The sequence below is a fragment of the Neodiprion fabricii genome, chromosome 3 (assembly GCF_021155785.1).
Source record: "Neodiprion fabricii isolate iyNeoFabr1 chromosome 3, iyNeoFabr1.1, whole genome shotgun sequence".
NCBI classification, from domain to species: Eukaryota; Metazoa; Arthropoda; class Insecta; order Hymenoptera; family Diprionidae; genus Neodiprion; species Neodiprion fabricii.
Window position 1 is genome coordinate 24,119,423 of NC_060241.1, and position 26,385 is coordinate 24,145,807.

Here is a 26,385-nt window from a genome sequence, read left to right on the forward strand (position 1 = left end):
ATTCTTATTTCCCTGATATGACGGCGAAGGAACTACGACGCACTTTCGCTAATTATAAACTACCAGTTCGAATCGCAACCGCAATATCAGTTGCAGTGCCCGTAACGGACGTTTATTCGCACGTTTAGCCGACTGTCCTATCGCCCCTGAGGCGGTATAAATAGGCCGATGTACAGAAATTATGAATGAGCCGTGCGAAAGTTTTATGCCTAGGTGACTGGAATCGATTCAATTTCGCGAATAGTATGCGAGTTGATACGCACGTCGGGTCGAGGTCGATACGCGTATTGCTGTATGCATCGGCTACCTGTGTACGTATACATGCGCATATATTCACGCATATCCGTACAGGTTGGCGAAATTGTTTACCTGTCCGTAACCCTGACTGCGGAGACAGAGATCGATAGATTTTTAATCAGTCTCGTAGGTAATTGCGAATTGTTCGTTATACGTACACCGTGAGAGACCGGAAGCCATGAATTTGCCTCCACGTATATATAATAATTCTGCTGCTGCTATACTTTGCGAACGGGGTCGTTGAATCCGCACGACGTCAAGTATTGTTTGCGGCTAACGAAAGTTGTATGCACAGCTTGATTTCCGCCTTTTAAACCGATTAAATTATACCGCAACTTGAGTCATTACTTGTTTCATTTCGCAGGCACGCGTCCTCGGCTCGCTCTCATTACCGGATCTAGATTCGGCTCACGCTGTCTAATATCCCCGACTTGAGCCCCGTGCTTTTTTTCCTTGTTCGATTTATACACAGGCACGTGTATAAATAGGCAGCCTATTGTGATAATGGACGAGGAAAAAAAAATAATAATAACAACAAAGGAAACGACCAATCATCAATTTATCTTCATCCACATTAGTCGCGACCGAGATGATGGATCACCTACGATAATCGTATTGAACGTTGCGCTAAAATACTAATTGCACGGTATCTGTCGACGGACAAAAGAGCTCGCACTATCCCGAAATAAGCGGCCCGAGGATTGAACGTTTTTCCTCCAAATTCCATTTCTGGTATACCCGCAACTGGTTGGCACCAGCTCACGCCAGCTGCTGCTCTTCGCGATTTCGAGATGCGCGGATCGTCGTTCCTGGTATCGTTTTACAGACAATTTTCCCCTGAGCAACGACGGCGCGGGACAATGCAAGTGAGAAATTTCAAGAAAAAACTTTCTGTCATGAGAGGATATCTTTGTGCTCTGCTCCTTTCGGCAGTTTCTTCAAACTTCAGTTTGCTTCCGATAAATTATCCACGTTACGACGATTGAATGCGCTCTATAGCCAGACGGAGTCCAGAAATCAATTAAGGATATTAGTTGACCAAAAATCAATACCTACTGTTTATTAATTTCATTAATAGATTGTCGCAAATAATGTATTATATTTCTCTTTGAAAATACAAAAGTATCGGAAATACTGGAATTTTAAACAAAAACTTAGATATCCATGCTGCTTCTGAAATCTCTTCAAAACATTGAAAAATCCGCAGTAAATTTCGTTCGACTTAATTCGACGGTGGCTCATTTTATTCACACGACTGTTTTTCCACTGAAATATTTTTCTTTTATCTTGATTGTATCGTTAAATATTTAATCGAAAAATAATCCAGCAGTATTTCCACAGTACAGGTGTTGATCATGATCAACAATTGGCAGTATCGAATTGATTACTGGAAAGAAATCTATTTCAGTGACTTTGTAGAAAACAATAGTGAACTTGAACAATGCGAGAGCGATTTAAATGTCTAGTCAAGCATTGGACTTCAATGTTCACATGACGAGCCTCGGGGCAATGCAACTGACAGTGCGACGCTCGACGCGCGTTGAAAAATATTTATATATTGTTCTTATTCGTCAGTAGCTTGTAGAAAACGAGCGTATGACTCAGCTACTCTGGAGTTACGTTGCGAAATTTTGGCGTACCTGTAATAAGTATATACACGTATGTGCGAAGTTTGAACCAGCTATTGACTTACGCATCGAACGCAATCGCGTTTGACATTTTGTCTTCAATACTTGCTTCAGCTCTATTTCCGTCACCAATTTATTGCCCTCCAATCGCATTGCATACAACAGAGAAGATTAGGTAAATGCAATATCCGCACGTGTAGCACGCAGATATTTAGAATATATAGCGTATATATATATACTGCAGTTTACCGGCTACAAAAGTATTCATAAGCCCGCAAGTGTTCGATTTGCGTCACATATTATGACGTTTTGTGTTTGGAAAAGTGAGTTGAAAAATAAGTGATACTATTTTTTGATATGCGTGACCTAAGGCGATGCGCAATTTTTCATTACACAGGTAGGATTGAGAACTGCGAACGATCCTCCGAAACGGTTAAACATCGCACATGGCGTATAAGCAGTTTGTTCCATTCCCGGTATGTTTAACCACTAATTAGTTTCCAGCAGGTACTCATATGCATACGTATTTATCAAGATAAATCTCAGTATTAATAGCTCCGAGGTAACTTCTTGGTACTCTCTTATATTTCCTTCTTGGTTACGTAGAATAACCACTTGAATTTGTCAAAATAACATCTTCGCAAGAAACACGTTGCTCGATGGTGGGTAATTTAATAAATTTTGCTCACCGTGTTGTGTAAACATCTAAAATCGCACACGATTGCCGGATAAATTTGTAAAATTTCGCGACAAGGACCGGACACAATATCCCGGAATGCGCAATTGGGATAAAATTGTACAAATCATTATTTACGTTAGCCGACTCTTCGATCAATGACTGGAGCGACGAGTGCGTCTTTATTGTTAGCTAATCGCTTTCCGAGCTTTCGGCCTTGGGTTTACAAATTTTACTGCAAATACGTTGAAAATTTTCGTGACGTACAAAAGATTGTTTCAGAGAATCGTTGGTATCGTTTCGAGTCTGTAAACTTGAGCAAGAAAACCTTTATTCTCGCACTTGATCGAGAAAAGCTCAAGAAATATCTCAAGTGTTTAATGAGATACGGAGTATGATTCAGATAGCTATCTTCGTTGATACCAGTGATTACTTATTATCTATATTATTATTAGAACCTTATGACGATTATCTTGCATGTCCAATCTATTTCCAGCCTAAGTGAACACTTGATAATCATGCAGAGTCTTCGTTCAGCAGCTGCTTCGTATTGGAGAAACTCTTTACTCTGACTCTAATCATTTACACGGTGATATGTACTATCAATCTCTCATTAATCGGGTTCCGCTTAGTCATGCCGAAGTGACGTTAAATCCCGGTACGCAAAAGTGAATATTTAGTTTTTATACGTCGTGCTTGTAGCTGAGAGCAGAGACGTATAACCGAGGAAGTTTCCGCCTGACCAGGAAAAGTATCGCGCAACTGCGTATTGAAAGGAAATTGGTTTCTGAACCTCTTCGGCGTAAAAAACTTGCATTTATCCTGGTTCTGAACGAATTTACAAAAGACGCAATATCACATTTTAAACTTGGCGTGAAGAATTTATCCCCCAACTTTCTACCACCAACCGTAGTTTGAATTGGACGGTAAGCAGCTAGAAAGTTGAACTGATTCTGCGTATACCGATACAAATAAATTCGAACCGATATTATGATACCGTCGAAATTTCTCGTATACAAATCGCCTACCGCGAATCGACCATCTACCTTAATGTATACGGACGCGTAAGCAGATACGACGAAATGAAAATCAGGCTGGATCGTGCGACATGTAGACACTGCGTGTAAAAATAATCTTCCAAGAAAATCCAGTCGATCTTTATCCGGGTTGGCGATACAGCGGAACGGTCTGGAATTAATCGAAATAGGGTTTATCGTTAAGTTCTTGTTTATGTACTTGACGATAATTATATTGTGGTTTAGTTCTGTTCGCATATTGCCCGGATTGAGTGCCAGGATCCATGTCGAGCCCTGCAACGGGTTCGTTCGACGGTGTTCAGCCATCCGAGTTCAGTAAGCTTTGAATTTTGAATGAGGGGAATAACGAACGAGGGCTATTCTCGCGGCAGACGCAGACATCCCAGCAATTCCGAAACGCTGTTTAGATGGGCGGAATAATTTTTTTTTTTTTTCACTCGTTCGAATATCTCGGCACTCGACTTCAGCTTCACTGCTACAATTAGAACGCGACTTTGAGGTCCGAGGTTGAATCTGTTTTCCTTGGCCCGCAAACCCACCATGCACGTTTCAAATTATCGCTAATCGGCCCATGTTTGTTATACCACGAAATCGCATCTCAGCACATGACGTTATACACAGGCTTAGGTAATCGCTGGAAATAATAGCACAGATGTTTACCGGCGGTCATTAGACCAAATTTAAGATAATCAACGTGGCCGGTATATGAGATAACTTTGACAAACCGGAAGAATACAAATTCAGCCACGTAATTAAGATTGTTTTTGAGTTATTATACTTACAAGTTTTTAGACCAAAGTACTACTTTACCTTATTTGATGATCGGAATTTTTATGCATTGTGTATAATTGATGAACATATTATCAATTTTTGCTAAATCGTGTCATCTCCATATCTAGAGTTTATCAGTTTCCGTCTGTTTCTTGGAATTTTTGGAATTCTACACGTGGCAGTTGAAACTGAAATTTTCGTAAGAAAATTCGTTCGTCCATAAAATTACTGAATCTGATCCCGTTGAAAAATGTCAATGTACCTACTCGATCTACTAATTCCTATCCACTCCGTGTATGGAATTTATCGGTACATAATATCAAAAGGCCTATAACCCCGTTGGTATAATATATGCCACGCGCTGGCCTTCTGATAATCGAGTCTTGAACGATTTGACGGTGATTAGCACAGGCGCCAGAAATCTAAATTTGCATATATTTCGGGTGGTTCGAGGTAATAATTACGGTTTTACGTCACGATTTAAGCGTGGTCGACACACGTACGAGAAAATCTGACTAATACCGGCGTAGGGCAAAGAATTTTCTTGGTCTACTCGAAATAGGCCCATTGGATATATACGTTGTACGACCATATGCACAGCCAAGGTTTGGCTCCGGCTGGCGCTCTTCTAAATCTCATCCTTTTTAGTACAGCTTGGCGGGCGTCGTCCGTCTGAACGTCGGGACGTCGTTTTGTACCCTCTTTTCAACCCGGAGACATCGCCCGAGGGAGAGGAGTTCAACCGAGAACGAACGGGCTCAGGACCGTCTGGTGGTTTACTTTCTCCCGGGCACTTTTACAGTAGGTACCGGAAATGCGTTCGGTTCTTTTGCAATAATTCATTCATTTTCTCAAATTCTCCAATGGAATGATGTATTCTACAATAGATGAAGACTTGAGTATGACGCGCAACTAAAAAATCAGTCGCAGTATTAGTTCACAAGTACAAGGTAATCGGTTCTTTTCTCAGAGCTTGTTGAAACTTGAGTGTGACCAGGAGCCGGAAGACGAATTCATCGTTGGTTGAAAAGCTCCTAAGACCAATTGTAATCGCCATTTCAATTATTGTATAACTCGTCACGTAGAGAAAAATTTTATTCAAAGAATATCCTGCAGGAGTGAAGCGTACCTCATATCTGAAAATCATTTCCAGCGAGTGACGTCAGTTCCAGGGAAGCTGGAAGCCGCAGCTTGGCACCGAGCAGGTGAAGAGAGTTTAAAAATTGTAAGTGCATTCTATTTTCAGACAAGACTCATTTCGCTTACGGACCTGGCTTCTTCAGCGGCCCTTACCCTGCACCGTCGCTAAGCAACGCCCAAGCCCATTTCCCAGCCCCATAGGCTTTTACAAAGCTGCAACAACTGCACGATGTGAAAAATGTTTGCTCGGAATGGCCGCCGCTCGTCTGTCGCTTGAGATTTACAGTGGTGCCGACGGATTTTCTTAAGAGCCAAGGTAACAGCCAGGTTAGGGCTGTGCAAAGGTGAAGACCTACGAGTTGTGGATACAAAGGATCCTCAAAATTTCACGGTCAGAAGGAAATACCGGTGTTTGAGAATCGGGGATGTATCGGGCGGCGTCGGATGAAATCGTGGAACATCGTTGAACAGGTGAAACAGAGTAGAGAGGTTGTTGGCTTGGGCGGAGCGGTTTCGATCCGTCGGTCGTCGGGGTAAAACCAGACTGGGAAGCGGCCACATACCCGACCCTGTCTCTGGCCATTCCCGGTAACCGGGAGATCGATCAGGTCTGCATTACCCCTCGTTGAATTTACTCAGCTGCGGCTAGGTTGGATTTCGAGAGGCCTGCATCGATGCAATTCACCTTGTACGTCAGCCATAGGTCGCCTGACCTTTTCTCTCACCGACAATCGTCCGTCCTGTGATATCGTACCCGTTAAAATCGGATGCCAGGCATACTTGACGCCGGTTCATCAATATCCTTTTTAAGCAGTTCAAAGTTATTTCGAAGGACCATGGGCGTGTTCGGAAATTGACTGAAAGTACTGTCAGTACTGAAAATGGTATAGTCCAAGTGACGTGTACTTGGACTACTTGAAATTGACTTGGACTACTTGAAATTGACCGAAAGTACTGTCAGTACTGAAAATGGTATAGTCCAAGTGAAGTGTACTTGGACTACTTGAAATTGACTTGGACTACTTGAAATTGACCGAAAGTACTGTCAGTACTGAAAATGGTATAGTCCAAGTGACGTATACTGTAGATTTTCAGTACTGACAGTACTTTCAGTCAATTTGCGAACACGCTCCATATACAGTGTCGACGGTCTCCGCACACCGTGAATCAGATGTGAATGCCCGGTATCGTGTAAGTCGTATCCTTTGTTGGTAAGAGATCCGATGAATATTGGCTGTCACGATTTCTCGCGTAAGTGTGCACAACGAACGGTGGCAATGTCCCGTGTTGCGGGTGTGCGGCGGATTCTATAAAAATTCCACTCAACGAAACGGACTTGTCGTTGTAGGATAGGGGCCGGATTTTATATACGGTATACCAACGTACCATTACGTTTAATGAGAATAAACGGGACTCGAGAGACCATTTCTTCATTTGCACTGACGTTCGCTGCAGAGAGGATCGAGAAAATATATTCATCCAAGAGAATATTCCACGTCTTACGGAAGAAGTTGGAGTAAATTGACAACAAGCGTATCGTATCGTTTCGATACACTTGTACGACAAAATTCTTAGGATAATTCTGTTTGTACGAAACATTTACCAAGGTCTCCAGACGGACTTCCGTCGATCCTGCATTCAAGGTCTTAACAGCACCCTATTCCGACGAGGCAAAGAACGAACTGCCCCTTGTCTCTGTCGCTCTCCTCTCTGCAGTCTGCCACGGTTTCCATTGGGCGCCATGTCAGCGGGCCAGGGATGGCTATGGCTATGGCTATGGCTATAGTTAAACGCCGTTCCCCGAGGCTTGGGATCGGTGCAGGGTTCAACCGTCCGACTTTGTCTGACTATGTGCGATCACGTGGGCAACCAGTGGCGCTCGTTACGAAATTTTCTTCCCACGAAGTCTATACACGCAGGTTGGGTTTTTCTCACTGCCTTTACGAGTCTTTATCTAGCCCAGTGCTGGAGCTTTAAATATAACTCAGGGCTTCGCGTTCGGCGTTTCGTCATTTTCAGTTATCACAACCATGATTTTCTCCTCTTACGTTACAAACATACATACATATGTATGTATATATGTATACCACTCGGAGATGTCGTCCTAAGATTACGTGGCTTAGAATTACGGTCAAGGAAATGTTTCGCGATTGTCAATACAGTATCTATTTTCCGGGTATAATATTAGACTTCACCTGTCAATTAACGTCAATACACACACGTATGCTATATCACGATCGTGGGCGAAGAGTCGAGTCCGACCAAATTTCGTGTACGCGACCTCGATCTTCCACGTGTAACCGTATTAGTCATAAGTCCATTGTGAAAAAAGCTCGGAAAGTTGTATAATATAAAACTCGTATAAAGGCTTCGCAAAGCTGGGGTGCAACGTAACGAATCGACGTGAAACTCTTATTACACGGAAGAAAAACCCGAGCGAAAATCAAAGGTGTATGCATATATGGAGCTCTGTTGCGTATACAGGCAGTGACGTGTTTTTCGTTATGATCGTGATTTCTCAAGGACTTCGAGAACGATTACAAGGGTGAGCTCACTTCTTGTCAGCACGTTCGTTCGCACAGTCAGTTATAAACTGGTATCACGTGTTTACTGGAATGAGATATACGAGTATACCACGTTACATGTATAATTTCCAAAAGTAATTGAAACAACCATTCGAGTAATTAAGCCGATTATATTCGCATTACGCGTTTGTGTATTAAGCTCGATAATAATGTATAAAAAAAAGAAAAAAAAACTGCAGTTACCGTCTAATTACATACATTTTCAGCCAGACGGTAGGACCTTGAAATTTGAAGGTTAAAAGTTCCGTCGGAAAGCGCAGAATGCATGTTGCAAACATTTCATTTGTGACGAAATCTCTACGACGTCGAAAAGTGATGATTTTCACGGCGGTGATTCGCAATCAAAAACCACCGACACGTTTGACATTTGCATCGAAACTGGAACAATTACTAGCTCACTAGATTTTACGATTCGATTCGCCATTATTTTCGACATGTGTGGGCAGTCGAACGATCATACGTATTTCTAACGCGCTTATTGTTACAGTCGCACGTGTAATTTTCTCGTGCCAAACCTGTGTGCAAAATTTACTCAGTCAAGCAGGTCATACATGCCGCGTCAATTCATACTGAAATAAAAGCTTGTAATATCTTGTGGATGTTTATTCATTCCGGGTATATTCAATTGTAATTACGGATCGTTCGCCAAAAAAGCTGGATAACGAGTTCAAACTCGATCGTGAATATACCTCGGAATATAATATTCCTGTCGCAGGAGGTGAATGACGATAATTGATGAAAATAATCAGACACCGTGATGTTAACGGCGTGAAAACGGCGATAAAAACGTCGAGAGATCACCCCGAATGCGTCAGCCGCTGAGGCTACGTCAGGGGATAAAAATTGTTCGAAAAAGTTCGACGGCCTATTTATAAGCACGTGTTAATGTCCGGAAAACTTTTCGGAACGGATATTTTCCAAGAGTATCAAATAAAGTTTGAGGAATCATGCGTCGTGACATCATCTCAGATACGGAGCACGTACAACACAGTATATTCTAATGGAAGTCTGGGAACCAGTTTTGGATGAATAAATTTTTTTGTTTCTCCATGTACGATTCTCTGCATCGATCAAAAGATTCAAGGAAAATTGTAATCTCAGTCATTACTTGATAATTGTTAGGAGAAGTTGGACGTTTCTCAAGAAACATAAGCGGAAAATACGTGGGTGAACAGATGACCCGAAAATCAAAGTCGTATTGGGATCGAAAGTGTGTTTTGAATTCGAGTCCGAGCGTGATCGTAATTACTGTTCCGATTAAAATTCGTAAAATCGAAGTAGGTCAAATAGAGAATGAAGCGTCCTTTTGTCAGATGAGAAAATCTATTTCCGTTCATCTGCAATAATTTATAGCAATAAAACTTGGCGTGGTGTAGAATTAAAATTGCGATACTCTATTTCTGTGACACGGATTAATACTCTGTAACGATTACGGCCGACCATCCAATGACCTAATTGATAATACATCGAGCTATAATTTGAAAGCTGAACCCAATTCCACCGTCAACATGACGACTATTCCACTTCCGTCTCTGCAGGCGAAAAGTCGAGGTCAACCATTCCGTTGAATAAATACGTTAGGTTCGACTCAAGCCAGCCGAGAATACAGTGTATGATCAATTTTTTATTTTCAATAGCGAATGCGATGCGAATAACCGTGGGCCAGTACCTTTTGGTACGCTGCCATAAGCGATGACTGCGTCCGAACGATTTTTACGATCGTAAAAGCAACGTAACGCAAAGTTCTTCGGAGATTAAAAAGTTGGGGAAATTAAGATCGTCCGGGATTATGTGCGGTAGATATATAAGTATAAATTAGGGCGAGTCGCAGAAGCGGGGAGCTCTGCATTTGAACCGGGTTCATGGCTCTGACTGTACCGGGAGTAGCTTATAGGTTTATTTATAGAATGCCATCCGTGGAGGATTGACCGTAATACTGGATCACGTGCGTAGAAATAACCTGCTGCATGAGATGCTGGGAGGAGACTCGACGCCGCCCCCCGATATAATATAATATCTGCTGCAGAAAAGGGGCGAGAGAGTTAATTACCCTACTTGAAGGATGCATGGTGGTTGGGGGGGAATCCCCGGCCTGGGAAAAACATCGATGGTGAATTGTACGAACGGTTCTGCATAAGGCGTAACCGGTAAATCGTCGGGTGAACTTCCAGACGTGTTTAATTCTCGACCACTTTTTACCCTCGGGTTCCGTTTACGCTCGATCTATTAACGGGCTCTGTATCGGCAAAGCACTCTTGGTACGTTTTATGACAGCTACACCCGAAGACTTGCTTCTGTGTTTTGCTGCAATTTGCAGCACGCAGCTAGCGGAAAATAATAATAAAAAAAAAAAACCAATCACTTGGAACATCCCGCGATAGAGTCCATTTATGAAACGTGTTGTATAATGTGTGCAGGTGGATAATTGCTTGGATAAAATCGCAGGTAAATAATTTTAAGCCGTAATTACATGTCCGTGGTGGCAAATGCAGTGTATATTGAAACGGCACGTCGCAATGGACCGTGAAGAAAGTCTCTTTAGATATTTCTCAACGAAGTTATACGAGGAGAAATTCGCGCGTGCGTGTTGCATACACGCAATATACACAAATACAGAGGTACCTATCTACGTTTACTAACCGTGATTCACAATCAGAGAGAAAAAGTTTCGAGCAAATGGTGATCTTAACGTATGGAAGTTAACCGAAATAACGGTACACTTCACAATGCGCTAATGAGGTATTGCAATTTATCGGCTTGGGGTTTCCAACCCCAAGGCGGTAATTCGTCTGTAACTATGTACTGGGGATCACCGAATGATGATTTGCGCACATCCGTTCGTAAGAATAGACAAGTATTGGAACGAAATTGAAAATGTTATAACCGATTCTTAAAACGTCAGTCCGAGAATAGACCGAGGCGATGTGACGTAGAAAACGACGACCGTTCACTTTCAACGATTGCGTTTTTATTTTATATTCTTCAACCTCTCATCGTATATATATATATATGCGAACGTCACGGCAGACGGCAACCTTCTGCCGTGTATAATAATCCTTGCAGGAGTGTTTTTGTTAAATATAGTCGACTCGAGGTTTGGGACTTCCTTGAGCACTCCTTCTGCGTATACAAAAATTCCTTACGTACGAAGATTGTAACCGGTCCAGCAGTTCCCGCATTATTACGTCACGACGGCAATCTCTGATAGTGACATGCGTAACTGATTTGAATATAACGATAATCAATAAATCCATAACAACGTACATACTTTCATTCTGAGAATTACATCTATTTATACATATAGCCTGAAATCCCGACGACGTTTCAACCGGGTAATTCCCATTCCGGACCACGTTTCAGGGTCTATTTCTCGGACCTACTACCAGTATAATATGTGAAATATGTGACTGTGAGGGAAATCCCAAAAATTGTAACAATGTAATTTAGGACACGTGCAAAAATTCGCTTCAATATCGCAAACTTTCATCACGTATAGACACGGTTTGCATAAGTTCCCTTCTTCCGTCGTTGCAACTTCACGTAAGGTTATTTTACAGATTTGACAAACCTCTGGAAGACCTCTGTTAGCACTTTTCTTTTTTTTGTTACGACGTCTACAAGCCATTTTTCATGATTTTTTGCGCCATGTCTGCTGGCTGTAATCTTTGTATTGACATTAATTCGATTGAAGAAGCGAATACTGTTTGCTTATTAAAGTGTAAAATCATTGTTTCTCACGTATATTTAGTATTATAAATCGTTATGATACCGTGCTCGCCGTGAATAAATTGTAACCGTTGCCACCAAGTCAGAATTACCACTCGATCGGAATTTACCAGGATTTTATTTATTTTCTTAAAAACAAATATTACTGATGTAGAAAAACTGTACAGATTATTTAACGATTTTGAATATTTTTCGAGGAATGTCTAGGTTCTTTTTCAAACAACGTTTTTCTCCATGTTATTACAGTAACTTTGCACTTATGATTTTTATTTACTTCTCCTTGAAAATAATTACATGAAACGCGGTTGGGAATTGTTTACCATTTTATGAAATTTGTTCAGACGGGCATAACATTTCTCTCTTGTATAAAAAAAACTTTGAATTTTTACCTGCACTGGCAACCAATCGATGAGAAGAATTGTCTAGAATCGAGTTAAAAGTTCCAAACTGATCGGAGATTCGAAAAAACCAGAAAAATGTTTGCATACAGTATATCGAATGCGATATTTGGGACATGAAGTAGGGTGAGAAGAGAGGTACAAAACACATAAAAAAAAAAAAAACAATATAAGCTCAACTGGCAAATTATTTAACAAGTCCAGAAAGTTCTTTTCACCATTAGTCATTCGTACAATTCATTGACAAATATTTAACCTATGCGTTTGTTTATATGGGCTTAGACGCGTCGCACTTTCATGAAAAATTCAGCAATTAGTATACATTATAGAGTAAGCGTAATATACGTACTATGCAAAGCAATTACACCTGAGACACCTGAGCTCGTGACTCCGACTGTGAGAATTTCGTCTCTTTTTGCGTACAATGAATTCGTGTCCACCAAGGCCACCGCGAACTAGAAGCACGTATTAGGAAATAAATACCTATAGGTAATATCCACGCTGCTTAAACAGGCAGATGGCAATGTGGATTGATGGACTTCATTGAGAACTATAGAGCAAGAAATTAAGCGGTTCAACAATCAATTGTCATTGCGTGAATTTTACTTATTGTTAGACCTTTTCTCGGGCCGAGGCTTCTACGTCAGATGGTGAATTACTCGTGTGGCTACTTGACTCTTTACAGTGTCAGCTATTTCCAGCCTCTCTTATTGCGAAATTCAATCCAACCTCGATTTGCGCCTACATCGATTAAATCATGCAATTATCTGCGCGGTGATGAGAATCAATATTGTACGGATAATATTGACAGTTATTATTATAAAATCATGCTGATCCGACGGCGGTGCGTCGGACTTTGGAAAAGCTGGTTTATCAATTTTTCTTTCCAGTGTATAATACGGTCGATAGTACGTTGTTGAAATAAGTAGCTTATAATAAACTTTAGAGAGAGAGAGAGAGAGAGGGAGCGCGGAGTCTGCTCACGTTCAACATCTTTATACAGGTAAATATTTTGCCAGCAGTTCAAGAAATGGTTGGATAAATTATCCGGCAGTTCGGTTAGAATAACGAACGATGATTTTCAGAAATTGGTTAATTTTCATCCGCACATCGTGGACAAATTTACCTAGTGAAAACCTCTGATCCTGTTTATAGGTATAAGCGGAATGGCGAGTCGGTCGATAAACTGGATGATCTTAGATTTGGGTATCTTGTCCGAGTAACAAAGTGACCAATCGAATTCACGACCTGCCTCTGTTCGGCTGTTTGAAAGGTCAGTAGACACAAGGCGACCGTCAAGTCCATACCTACATGCTCTTTTCTCGTCAGCCTCGGACTTTTACTCACAGATTTGCACGATTGGAATTCAGGAACCGGAGAAGTGAATGCACGCTCTGCCAGCTGTTAGAAGATCCCTGTATATTTTAATTCTCTGTGAGACGTTTGAATACCACCACACGTGAACGAGCGTGCACACTCAGCGCTGCTTCCAGATATAAATTGTTTCTCATGGGATTTTCGAATAGCAAATTCGCGCTAGGGAATAAATCTTACCAACGCTGCTGAAAATAGGCTACTGGCGACTATGGCATGGAGCGCAGACGCACGGCTAGACGTTCGACCGCTGTGTTCTTGGGGACGCCCCCGCGATATAGGGAATAAGAAATCGTCTAGGCGTACAATAAAACCATAGACAATCACACGGGCAACCTTTCGAGGAAAGGCCACCCTGATTAATAATCAACATAACAGCGGGCGTCGAGCTATTACCACATTACCACAATTCGCAACATTGCGCGAGGTATACAGCTTCGACGAGGAGTCTTTCGAGTTGGCGTTGCTACAAGGAAATACCAAATCATGGCCATTGGCATATAGACGAATGAGAGGAGCAGCGATACAGGGAAAGCCAACTTTAGGCGAAGGTTACTGCTGGCTAAAGATAACTTATCTTTACCGGTGTGCATGTGGTCAGCATGTGATTATTTTTAGTGTATGAACAGTAAGAAAGTATCACAAGCTAGTCATATTTTCTTAGCAAACTGTTACGTTTTTTTCCTTGATCCCCCAGTTTCCGACTATTACGCGCTCCAGTTATAAATCGCATCTTGAAACAAGGATCAGCGGTATCTCGGTAATTTATTCATAGATTATTCATCCACGGACAGAGAGCCGAGCTGCATATCTGCGAGAGTGTAAGAAGCCGCTGGGACAAAAAAATTGAGAGTCGGAATTCAGTGAATGAAATGCGAAGAGTAAGATGAGTCAAGGTTGTTAACTACGCATGCATTTGCAAAATAGCTTATAATTCTGTTGCATTATTTAAACGAGTGCACGCAACTCTCTACGCCCTGCACAAACGGTAAATCGCGATGGATAAACAAGTAAATTCGTTATTCAGACTCAATTCAAGGATATTTTCCAGCCGAGCTCGAGATAAATTCGTTTGCAAGACAGGATTTGAGTGTTGAATTATGAAAAAAAATGAATGAAAGAAATGTGAAGGAAATGAAGAGAACCACCGGTATATGGCGAACTGTGGTTAAACGCGAATTGAGAACAGTGTCGGATGTACAAAGACGTGCGTGAAAGAAATCAGGCATTATGATGCATGCGAAGCATAAGTGATAGAACGGGTCTCTTTTTGCCACGTTAAAATATTAAGCGATAACCTGAAGCTGATTCGAATATCCACTTGTATGCCGAGATAATTTTATAATCCATTGTTTGCGAATGAAAAAGATATTTGGTCGAAATGCTGCGCAAAATTTTCTGATGTCAGTGAGCGTTAGTTTGATAGCGTAGGCTTAAAACAGACTTGCCGCGATCGGTACCATTTTCCGCTCCCAATGGACTTTGTCGTGAGGCAATTCGTATATTTCTGGATTAGGGTATTCAATTATTGGATGAGCCCATAGCATTCCCACAACTTATCGATAACACGAGAATGTTTTTCAAGCTTAAAACAGGAAACGGAACTGTGCATATGCGACGAGTCTACTATGTTAATGTGATCGCTAATAGGAATGTCACGCCATGTGTTTCAGGTGTCACAAGACGACCGGTATCCAGTGTTCCTTTGACCGGAAACCGTGTCCCCGGCATTATTCCAACGGCATTATATCGGAGAGTTCAAAAGCTATTGTTGTTGTTGCTGTTATTTATTTATTTAGTTGTGTTTTTTTTTCTTTTTTGTGCATACGGCAGAAAAGTAGAGGTCTCTGTTCAAACTTTTATCGACTCTATTATAATAACTCTCCAAGAACTTTGTTCAATCCTCTGTTTCTTTATTGTCACGATATTAACCGGTGAACATCATGTTATGCCATATACTGTGTTCATTCCGGCCAGAATCAGGAATGATTTACTGCAAATTATGGATATTTACTGTTTTTGTCACGACTGGAACTCATGTCTGTGATATAGGTGGATTGCTGTGGTACATATTACTCCAAGACCATTTTATACAGGTAATACGTTCGATGATAGGTCGTAGGAGTTCTAAAAATCATAATTTACTGGTTGGTGTTCTGGCAATGAAATAGTCTCACGCCTAGAAAGAGAAAAGATTCGACGAAACTTGTCGACACACCGGCACCGACCGATAAATATATAAACAAATTCCGGGATATCTGTACGGAAAAATTACGGTTTAGAATATGAACATTCAAGTAAACAGTTCCGTTAAAAAAAAATACTCAGGTAAAGTAGAAAATACGAGAAGCTAATTAGAATTGAGATGATAATTGCTTCGCCAAGTATCGCCGTAACTCCAGACTTGGTGAATCATCGGAATGAATTATTCTGTTCGAATAAGTAATTCTTGTAAACAATTCATCATGCGGAAACGTTCAAAACATTTGGGGAAACTTTTTAGCGGATTTAACTCGTCGTGACAAATGAAAATTTCATTTACTCAAGAGTAATTCATTTTCTTCTTGCAAACATGAGTCAATGGTACAAAAATCAATTAGTGTAGGATTTTGTAACTGTAATTACAGTTTCATCGTAAAAAGAATACATAATTTTCTTCTTTCAAGCGCGCATGACAGGTTCGAGTTTTTTTCCATTTCCGTGACGGAATCACGTGTTACCACCTGACACAATAAGGTCTCCATTGGTGGTTCGGATATCACCGTGGTTTCGAATGCAGTGAGTACTTCGCTAACGAGCGAGAACAGGCAATTTCCGGTGTAGGTTTTTCCACTAATCATAAGCTCGAACGGTTCGCTATGGAATAAAACTTCCCGTCGATTTGTCAGCGATTGTAGAAAATTCATAAATATAGCAGGTGAGTAATTGGGTACGCAATTAAGGCGATCATTCTCAAGTTGTTGTTTACATATTTTCTAGAGGGGAAATATTGGCCCTCTGACAGAATGAGTCAATGCTTACAGTGATTTAACACTTGAAGCGAGACGCAGTGGCTTATCACTTTTTCAGTAGCCAGGTAATTAATGCACGAAAAAACGAAAAAAGACGAGTAGCGTTCTGATACCCTGTAGGATTCAACTTTGATCTTCTCTGGCGATGGTTATAATACGGACAATAGACATTGTTCGGAACACTCTTTGCGGTACGATCGAATTATGTTAATTGATTGCGATAACCAAACAGAGGTCAGTTCCTCTGTTATTTTACAGGAAATATTTTACGTAGACTGACCAAGATCTGTTTGTTGTTATTTCTAAATATACGAGTGTGAATATTGTGTACAACGAAAGTCCGACTACAAATTTCATATCTCATTATCATTTTCAATTCCTTATTTTACTTGTTGAAAATATGACAACTTCATCGATTTCTTCGTCAAATGGGAACTGAAAAGAGCGAAATTCTGTGACAGGAAAATATCCTACCGAACGACAGATGTAAACGCAACGAGTTCGCAACCGAGCCGTAGATTATGACAATACGCAAACACACATATGCAGCTACTTAAACTTCAACAAACATTGTATAATTGTTGTTTGCGTCACAGCCGTTTGACACGCTGATCACAATTTGTTCAATTACGTTGTCAGGATGAAAAGAGTAAAATGACTGCGAAAACAAGAGATACTCAAGGGTTCGTAGACAAAAATAAAGTGTGCTTGAATATTTTCATGGTGACATTGACGTTGTCGAAGGCTTTTTGAAAAGCTTCAATTAATATTTCAATGCAACGAAATAAGGTTAAACTGCAGGTTGCACAAGACACAAGACTCGCTAGCGTTCGTAAAATATTATACCTAAATCTTTCGTTCAAATTACCAAACGCGCTTTGCTCAGCGGTTTATTCCACGACCTCAAAGGACGGCACGTGTCCGCGCGTGGGCCTTGGGGCCCGATACGCCTAGTACTTCGCAAGCCTGCACAGACAGCAGGTATTCAATTACTTGGCGTGTGCTCATCACGCTGACTTATATGCATAGCAACGGTTATCGGATCTAGGCAAGAGTCAGCGTCTGTAATGCATCTGCGACACATTGCACGTGTTCAGAGCTTGCGGGTAGTTTCAAAGGCGTGGATGATCTACGATGTGAAATTCGAACGAGACGTTTTGCGAGAATAAAGTATTTCGCCAATCACTGCAACGTCCGTAATGTTATTGTCTTTACATTTCACGAAGGTTATTGCACTCTGAAAATTCTGGTTTCAAACTTCTTCTTCTTGTCTCGCGAGGCACGTTCTCAATTATGATTCTAAATGGCTGGCTCCGCTGCGCGGTGATACCGAGATCGCTATTTTGCTTCGTGTTTTCATCCCCATCGTCCTCACCGTTCCGAGCAGGATGGTGCTTGGCTACATGAATCGCGGGCATATTGTATGCAATCGTGCGTAATACGAGAACGGAAGAAAAAAAATGAGATTACGCTTGTCGAGTGTAATGAACGGTGGTTAGCGGTAGAAAGAAAGAACCATATTCTCTGTCCGAAAGCTAACAAACTAGTGTCTTCTTCAAAGCTATTCAACGTCGCGTAATGCACTGTATTGTAATACATGTGTTACCTTTCCGAGGCTTGAATCTGTAAGTACCTGTAACGCAATTGTTTAGTTTAAAAACTTATTCCCATTGATGATTCATGTATTAACGTAAGTGACGAATAGTCTGTTTACCTGTGTGCAAAGTCGAAATTGACGCAGTGGGTAACATAATGCTCCTTAGAGAATTGAACGATGATGAATGGATGTTTGAAACTGGAAGTAGATTGTATAGAACTGCAGTGTAACCAAAGGCGTTAGTCATTTTCTAAGGCGTTAATTTGCTTTTTTTCCTTCAATATTTTCATCGCTACATCTCATTATACGTATATTGCAAACTCGAACGACATTTGGCAAAAATAGCGGTCACTTCAGCAAATGAATCACCGACGATTACAGTTAGTTATGTGGCGCATGATAGTAAAAGGTGAAGTGGGTCATGATGCGACAACGAACTGTGAAATCACTGGAATTGAGTCTGAATAATTGCGAAGTGTTTACTGGATGAATCGAAACTTCTGAATGTTGTTTTTTTTCAGATTTTTCGTCGCCAATATGCAAAAATAAAAGAATCGCGTTGAACGAGTACCAATTTAATTTCATAACAGTTTAAAGCAAAGTTCAGTTAGGTATCTACTATTCTATATTGTACACGGGACCTTTCAAGAGACTTATCACTTCGCCTATGGCGCTGCATGCCAACATTTTCAAGCACACAAAATGTAGAAATACCGTATAAACATCGTTAGCACTAATTTTGCATCAACGCAACGGTCAAAAGTAGAAATTGCATAAGATATTGTCCCACAAACTTTAGTCCAAGTTTCGCTTAGAACAAGCCAAAGACCGAAAGGGTTCAACCGGAAATTGCGTGATGATGACACAGCGAAGAATCAGCGTTGGCTTGCTGCTACGTCGCAGAATCTATGAATTGAAATTAGACAATTAAATGTTCGGCGGTTGAGAGCACGGACAATATAGATGAGTGTACCAATTTAAAAGGTTCGCTCTCCAACGATGTGACATTTTACTGTCTGAGCGACTGCCGTGTCTGCATGAATAATCGTTGATGCGTGTCCTAGAGATAGGCGTGGTGTGGTGTATATATATATATATATACATAGCCACGCGTAGATATATATGCAGTACACATACATAATGCATACATGTCACCGTTTGCAGCAGTTAAAATTCTTACCGAGCCGTAAAGGCACCGGGTTCGTTCGTTGGTCGTAACTTATCTGCAATCTACCTGCGTCAGAAACTCGAAGTACATAGGTGACTATACTGACCTGACACGACTAGCTATCAACGAAAGTTTGTATTGTATTCCGTAATACCTTTCCATATAGGTAGAAAGTTCCCGGGGATTTGAAGGTAAATTCAGCCTGCCTGACAGTCAGTCCGACTACATTCAATCTGCGAAGTCTATTCAACTTTTAACCTTCGGCGACTCTGCGATGGTCATATTACCAGGGAGTTTTCCATCGGTCCGTTGTAATCATTCTTCTGGAACCTTACAGTGCGCTATGACGTCTATTTCGAATGACATACAAACTTTAATAGATGTCGGATGTATACCTACGTTAGATGAGAATGACATAAAATGACCTTAGGATTTGAGCAAGGGGGATTACGAAATCGGATTAAATGGGATCTCGATATAACTGTCTCGGGTGAAAGTAAGATTTGAGTTGAATTTCAAAGCTGTATTATACGGACAAGGCGCAAAATGTATCCGACTATACCTGTTAACGAAATGTGGCGAGCACTAGATAAGCGTATGAAGATTCTCCTCTGAAATCGTCATCAATGCTCAACGTTTGCCTTGGAAAATGAAAGCCACCGAAGGTTCCAAAACTTCATCCTGAATCTGTCGCCTGAGCGAAAAACTTCTTTTGGAACAATATCGACGAACTTACAATCGTGCCAGGGGATCGAATGGCGCGTAACTTACAACATTGTTTAGCGTTCACATCACTGATGCGTAGCTTTGCGTAATGTGACAGGCTGACAACGCACGGGATACACTCCTTAATTTGTCGAGCACCATCACTCACAATAAATACAACGCCTCAGTGCCCATGCCTGTCTAAACAACCCAAATGTTATTGCTTGTACAAGGTTAGAAAACAATAATACACCTTCCATTTTTAGTGACGTTTACTAAGAACGAGTATTAGTACCATCTCCGACCCACGGATATTGTTAAAATTTTGATGGGTCTCGGACCCTCATGCCGTTAAGAAAAACGTGCTGGGTTTTAATAAAGACTCACCGAGTTGTGAAAACAATTGCAAGGAATCTGAAACAAGAAAATGAAATGGTTAAAAATATCGCCGTCGGAAGTCAAACGCACTCTGCACATAGATCGGTATCATCAAATGTTCTCTCTGCCTCGATGCTGCATTTGGTCCTGCCAATTGTACTTGGGGACAATTCGTGCGATGTGTCTAACTTTCGAATAAACGAATACTCACCCCTGCGGCATAGGCACGCAGACATGTTCGTTAAAAAATTTGAGCATCGATTAAACCAACTTGTCCAAGAAGTCAGCATGGACTCGAAATTACCTGAATAGACGGGGCAACTTTATGAAAAACGCTACAGCCCGACAGTTCTCAGAAAGATTTCGAAACTAGCGTATACGTTCCACTATTTAATGTGTTCGGCAAATTTTTCTGGTGTCTGGAGCAGGTTTAGCATTACAAGATTCTCTTCGCTGCCAATATTGTATTTTATCGTCAGCACCTGGCAGCTATATAAACCGACTATAGATGAGGAACTAACGCCAATCGATATACGTACCTACGTAAACTCTCGGCGACTGTATTTTAACGGCCAGTGGGCTAGCCGGGGATCGGTAAGTTTGAATTATTTACCAACAAATCAAAGAATAACCTTTTCGTTTCATACATTTCTTACAGCCAGAAGTATTGGCGGATAAATTTCTCAGTGGTAATCCGATTGCCTTGAAAATTGTACAAATATACGTCCAAATTATTTCAACATTGGTGAATCATTTACTCGTTTGGCGATACTTACGATTGATTTTGGGTGAACGAAATCGTAGAGGCAATTTAGGAATTTACGAAAGAGTATGTTTGACGGAATAGATTCAAGTATTTTGTAACAGCTAAATACTAATGCGTCAATTTTACATTGACGGGAAATATTATTCTGCTAGTTTCACATCCAGTCATTCAAATTTAAGCTATACCAAGTTTGGTCTTTCACTCAAGAGTAGAAATTCGCGAGTCCGTTCCCATTATGAAATTTGACGCGCACACAGCCAAGCTGTTCCGCTTTTCGTATACATATACTTTGATTATTTTCTCGACAGCTCTTAAGAAATCCGCATTACTTCAACTGGTTGGTCGTCTGTACATTACAGTTCCCTTTAATGAAGAGACAAAAAAAAAAAGGAAGTTGTTAACTCGTGAGATATATTAATTGCAGCTACTTTCACGCCACCTTACAAGCTCAAAGAGCATGAAGTTTCTTTTGATGGCCGTGTGCGGGCGGAAGTGAAGAGATTTGTAAGCAGCGTTGCGCATCACTTTTACACTCAAGGACCCGGAGAAATAGTGAAAGAAAATGAAAGGAAGGCAGAAGAAAAAAAAAATACGTGGAATAAACCAGGAATAGTGGATCAGTTTCACATGGATCTTGATCTCCGTATAAGAATTCTCGTGAAACTGGAGTCGATAGGCGAATTTACACGCAATTTTATGGTAGACGTTGAAATAATTATTTAACGAAAACATAAACGAGTAATGTTTGCTCAAAGTTAAAAAAGTGACTCGGATCACCGGCTGCTGTTTTTACCAATGCCTGACATTAGAAGAAGAAACAAGAGAGCATTCTCAGTTCGATCGCGGATCACAGCACCAAAATAATACAACCCACCCGATCGTTGTAAATTCGTTCGCACTTTAAGTACCTATTTTTAAAATCACCAACACCATAAACAAGTACCGCTGATCTCACGCTGTTCTTTTGGCAGATCGAACAGATGACAGAGGCATACATTTGACCACGAGGAAAGGAATAAGCATTTTCGAGTAAACGGTTAGGTGGACTGATATAACAATATTGGTATGATAAAATGCTCCTGCGATGCGAACGATGGTTCGATCGAACGGAAGGGATGTACTCGACTTGATCTGCGTTTCGGCTGCGTTTCTAAACGCGGCGCGTGGCTTCGTGCGTCAGTGCAGCACATATCTTGCAGCCGGAATAGATTACACCTAAATATGCGTGCCGACGCTATTTCCGAACGGCCTGGATCGAGGCTTTCGTGATCTAGCATGGCGCTGATGACACGGCTACACTTCATTATTTTTGGCTTCACTCGACTATTTATACCGCCTGCAGGGTGCGCTATGCGTGCGCACTATCTTATACAATATCAGCAGAGACACTGATGATACCTACACCGACGCACCGTCTTATTCAACACCAATGGCGTGATTTCGCATAATTCAGGTTCACGGATGTCGCAGGGAACGCGGTACTCCCCTTACCGTCGAAACTGCGAAAGCAAGGATCGAATGCGAACGGTTCGTTAGACTAACGACAGGAGTGCCATGTATTAATGGCCAATAATGATGGTACCGCGTATCAATTAGTGAACTTTCATTTTTCAATGGTGCTTCGCAGCGTGAGCGTGTGCAGGCACCGATCGTTAGTAGACTTTGATCCGTGAATGGTTACTCAAGCAATAGCGGCACTGTCCGAAAATTGATATTGTTTGTTCAAGGATTGTTACTATTGACAAAGAATGGCGACACCCATCGTTGTCAAAAGCAACCGTTTCGTACAGACCGAACTCCTATTCACCAGTTCTGCGAACGTTTTAAGTGGTTTCCAAGTTAATTCCTTACGACAAATTACAATCGTGTCACTCGAAAATAAAAAGACGCAACGTGATTCGATAACCTTTCTGTACAGACACTTATGTTCTTTCCGCTCAAGGATTGCCGAAGCGAGATAACTTCAAGCGAAGTCCAATCAATCGGTAACGTGTTCTGGCCTGTCTAACGATGCCTGACACCAATACCCATCAGCTATTTTATTTCTAGCAATCTTCGATTTGATATCGAGCTGGTTTCATCACGGTTTCAATATGTCGAACTGGCGAGGAGCCCTTGGCCTCTCTATGCGACCGTCGTCCGACAACATACGTGAAATAAATCATCGTTCCGCGATGTTCCGATACGGCTGGATGACTCTCGGGGCGCCAGGCGAAGTGGCAGCATTCCTTGGAGACCTTTAACTTGGTTCGAGTTGCCTCGCTTCCCGTCCCGGTCGATCGAGGTGGTGTCGTCACGTCAGTAATGACCAATTATCGGAGCGATTAACTTTATTGGTTCTGCATAGAAAATCGAGAAGCTGGCCAATCGCCAGCAAATGACTTCAGGCTTCTAACGGTTCGAGCCTCCGGTGCCTCCAGTTTGCAGCTTCGGGTCTCGTTTCACTGAATCTTTACTCCGACCCGACGGGGTCTCTGTCCGATCGGTCGAACCTTGGTTCATGGCCAGGCGTGTACACCTCGGCGCGTCCGAGGAACGTGAAGAACACGCTTTGCTCGTATTTGGTTCGCCGATCGTCCATTTTGCTGCGAGCATCTTCTACACATATACCCAATCCTACTAGGCATTGTGGTTGAAATATGTGAATTTATCTGACACTTGGATGTGATTTTCAAAATTCATACCAGCTCTTTCATACCAGTTGTCGACTGGAAGCATAAACTCCTCTTCGCAATTACACTGTATTTCGCTCTGTGGTCAAACCATCATATTCCGAACTTGAAGCGTGTTACAAGGATAAGAGGTTTGAGTTTTGAATCGACCGTGCCTAAGAGGTCTGAAAATTTATGAACGCCACTGACACAAGCTTATGTTTTGAAGAACGGAAAAAATTTCTAACAGATGCAACATTAAGCCGCTCGCATCATTGTAGCTTCACCGACAATTCGTTCAATGGAAAGTGATGAAATCAGTGTGTTTCATGTTTGAACAACTGATGCGGTCATTCTTTTCTTCAATCGATACAATTGCGTGAAAACTTGTTGAGTTTGAACGAAAATAAATCAAACACTTGCAGGAAATTTTAGAAATTAGCAGAGCATCGCACTTTTGTTACATGAATTTGTTATACATGTAAAGTTCAGAATATTTGGTAATTTTTTAATAAAATCCAGAGAATTTCATGAATTTTTGAACAAACGTTTGCATATAATTGCGAAGGAGTCAAAAAATATTTTATGGATTTTTTAAGCCACATTTTTGTGGAACAATGTACGTTATAGGAAAATTTCTTCAATTTCTTTTCGGTTCTTCGAATATCCATAAGAATATATCTAGAAATGTGTGCGGCGTTCTGTAGAGAAATTTTGTTGACTTGAGCAGAGAAATATTTTATTCCGAGTTTCAAGCGTTATATTTCCCTTTGGAAATTAGTTTCCGACCCAGTACCGTACTATAAATACGTAGGCGTTATGGTTTACAGAAAATACGTATATTTGTTCTGTTTTTGGCGAGTAGTGTTTTACTTTCAAGTCTTCAATGTTTCCAATTTATTCGGCTGCTCTTATTGGCGCAGTACTTGATACGCGTCACTAGTGACAACACTGTAAAAAGAAATTGAACTTTCACTCGCCGCCATTATATCGGAGTAAAAAAAACAATTGTAATGCTTACGAACACAATGAATTTGTTCATGCCGACTAGTTTTTGCACGGACCGAGATCACGCGTCTGTTCGAATATTATTTGCAACGCAATAATTATGAAACAAAAAGGCACACATTTTGTGTGTCCGAAATAGTATATTTCAGAGCAGCATCACTCTGCCGATATGTTCTAATTCAATTCACTGATTGTTTGAATTTGCAAACAATAGTTTAAACTGTCTAAATGCATAGAAGATGGCGGGCAGGCGACATTATATTTACGACTATTTGCATAGTTTTCTTTTCACTTAATGACACAACTGTGCATCTCTCTATCTGAAAGTATGTACAAATCGACATTTCGGTTTCTATATATAATATATCTAGTAGATATGCGTGTGTAGATACATACAAGTGTGCCACGTAATCGATACCGCGGTTTCTTTGCGAACTTTGCTAAGTATGTGCAATTCTCATTCCGCAATGAATTTTTTCACGATTAGACGTTACACGCTTCGTTAGGTAAGAGCGTTAAATGTCAGTTCTGCAGTTTGCACGAATCAAGGACGCTTCAAACATTGTACCAGATTATATCTACAAATATACAGTGCATGTGAGAAGGTGACGCTGGACTAATCGCAATCCTCGAGTTCACTAGTACCCTCAGACTCACGAACACGTAAAGTTTTCGCCTATTCGGTCGAAATTGAGGTTGTGCATGCTCACGTATGTTTTGAGCAGTAAGCTTGTGACGACGATGTCTAATCGACAAGCGTAGTTCTGAGATTACTAGGATTTATTTCAACGTCAATTTGAATCGATGAAATCTCCATCTCCCGTCTCAATGGATGAATATCTGAGATCTGACAATAAAAATTTCAGGTGTGTTTAAAAATGAGCGATATGACAGGCAAAAGTCATTCAAAATCTGAATGATACAGGTACATATATGCTTGAATACATGTGAACACAGGGACCGTTCGGATTTGATGTGATTGATTCAATTGATTCAAACCGGGAATGAACCGATTTTATCACTCGATAGGTCTTGAGTTTTGATCGACGAATGATAAAAGTGTACATATGCAGATTACTTTAACAGAAACATATATATATATATATATATATATATATATATATAATCGATCCACGGTTCATCAGCAAGGAAGTGATTTATACAGCAAAAGTTGTGCATCATTTTTGACATTCAGCGATGATCCTGAACCAATTTGGGAGACACGAGGAAATGTAAGAAGATGCGGTAGAATATTGTGAACAAAATATCGATTGGTCTCGTTCCAAATATAAATGTCAACGAGACAACTGGGTCACGTTTTACAAACCATCATCTATGCGTTGACTGGTATATAGATAGCTGTATAGATATTCGTAGATAACGGTCAATCGTGCGAACAAAGCTGACCCAAAAACTCTGAAGCACAGGGAATTCTGTATCGTCAAATGCCCGACTGAAGGGATACAGGA

At 41.0% G+C, this 26,385-nt stretch overlaps 1 protein-coding gene across 8 annotated transcripts in view; it reads right to left on the bottom strand.

Moving 5' to 3' along the window:
• Window positions 1–26,385, bottom strand: part of LOC124178064 — a 133,968-nt gene that overhangs the window by 16,172 nt on the left and 91,411 nt on the right. For 4 of the 8 annotated variants that reach the window (XM_046561159.1, XM_046561162.1, XM_046561164.1 and 1 more), the window contains exon 3: window positions 20,501–20,527. The exons of the other annotated variants lie outside the window; for them this stretch is intronic. In XM_046561159.1, coding sequence (XP_046417115.1) covers window positions 20,501–20,527 — 27 coding nt within the window. The remainder of the gene's footprint in view (window positions 1–20,500; window positions 20,528–26,385) is intronic. 8 annotated transcript variants of the gene reach the window in all.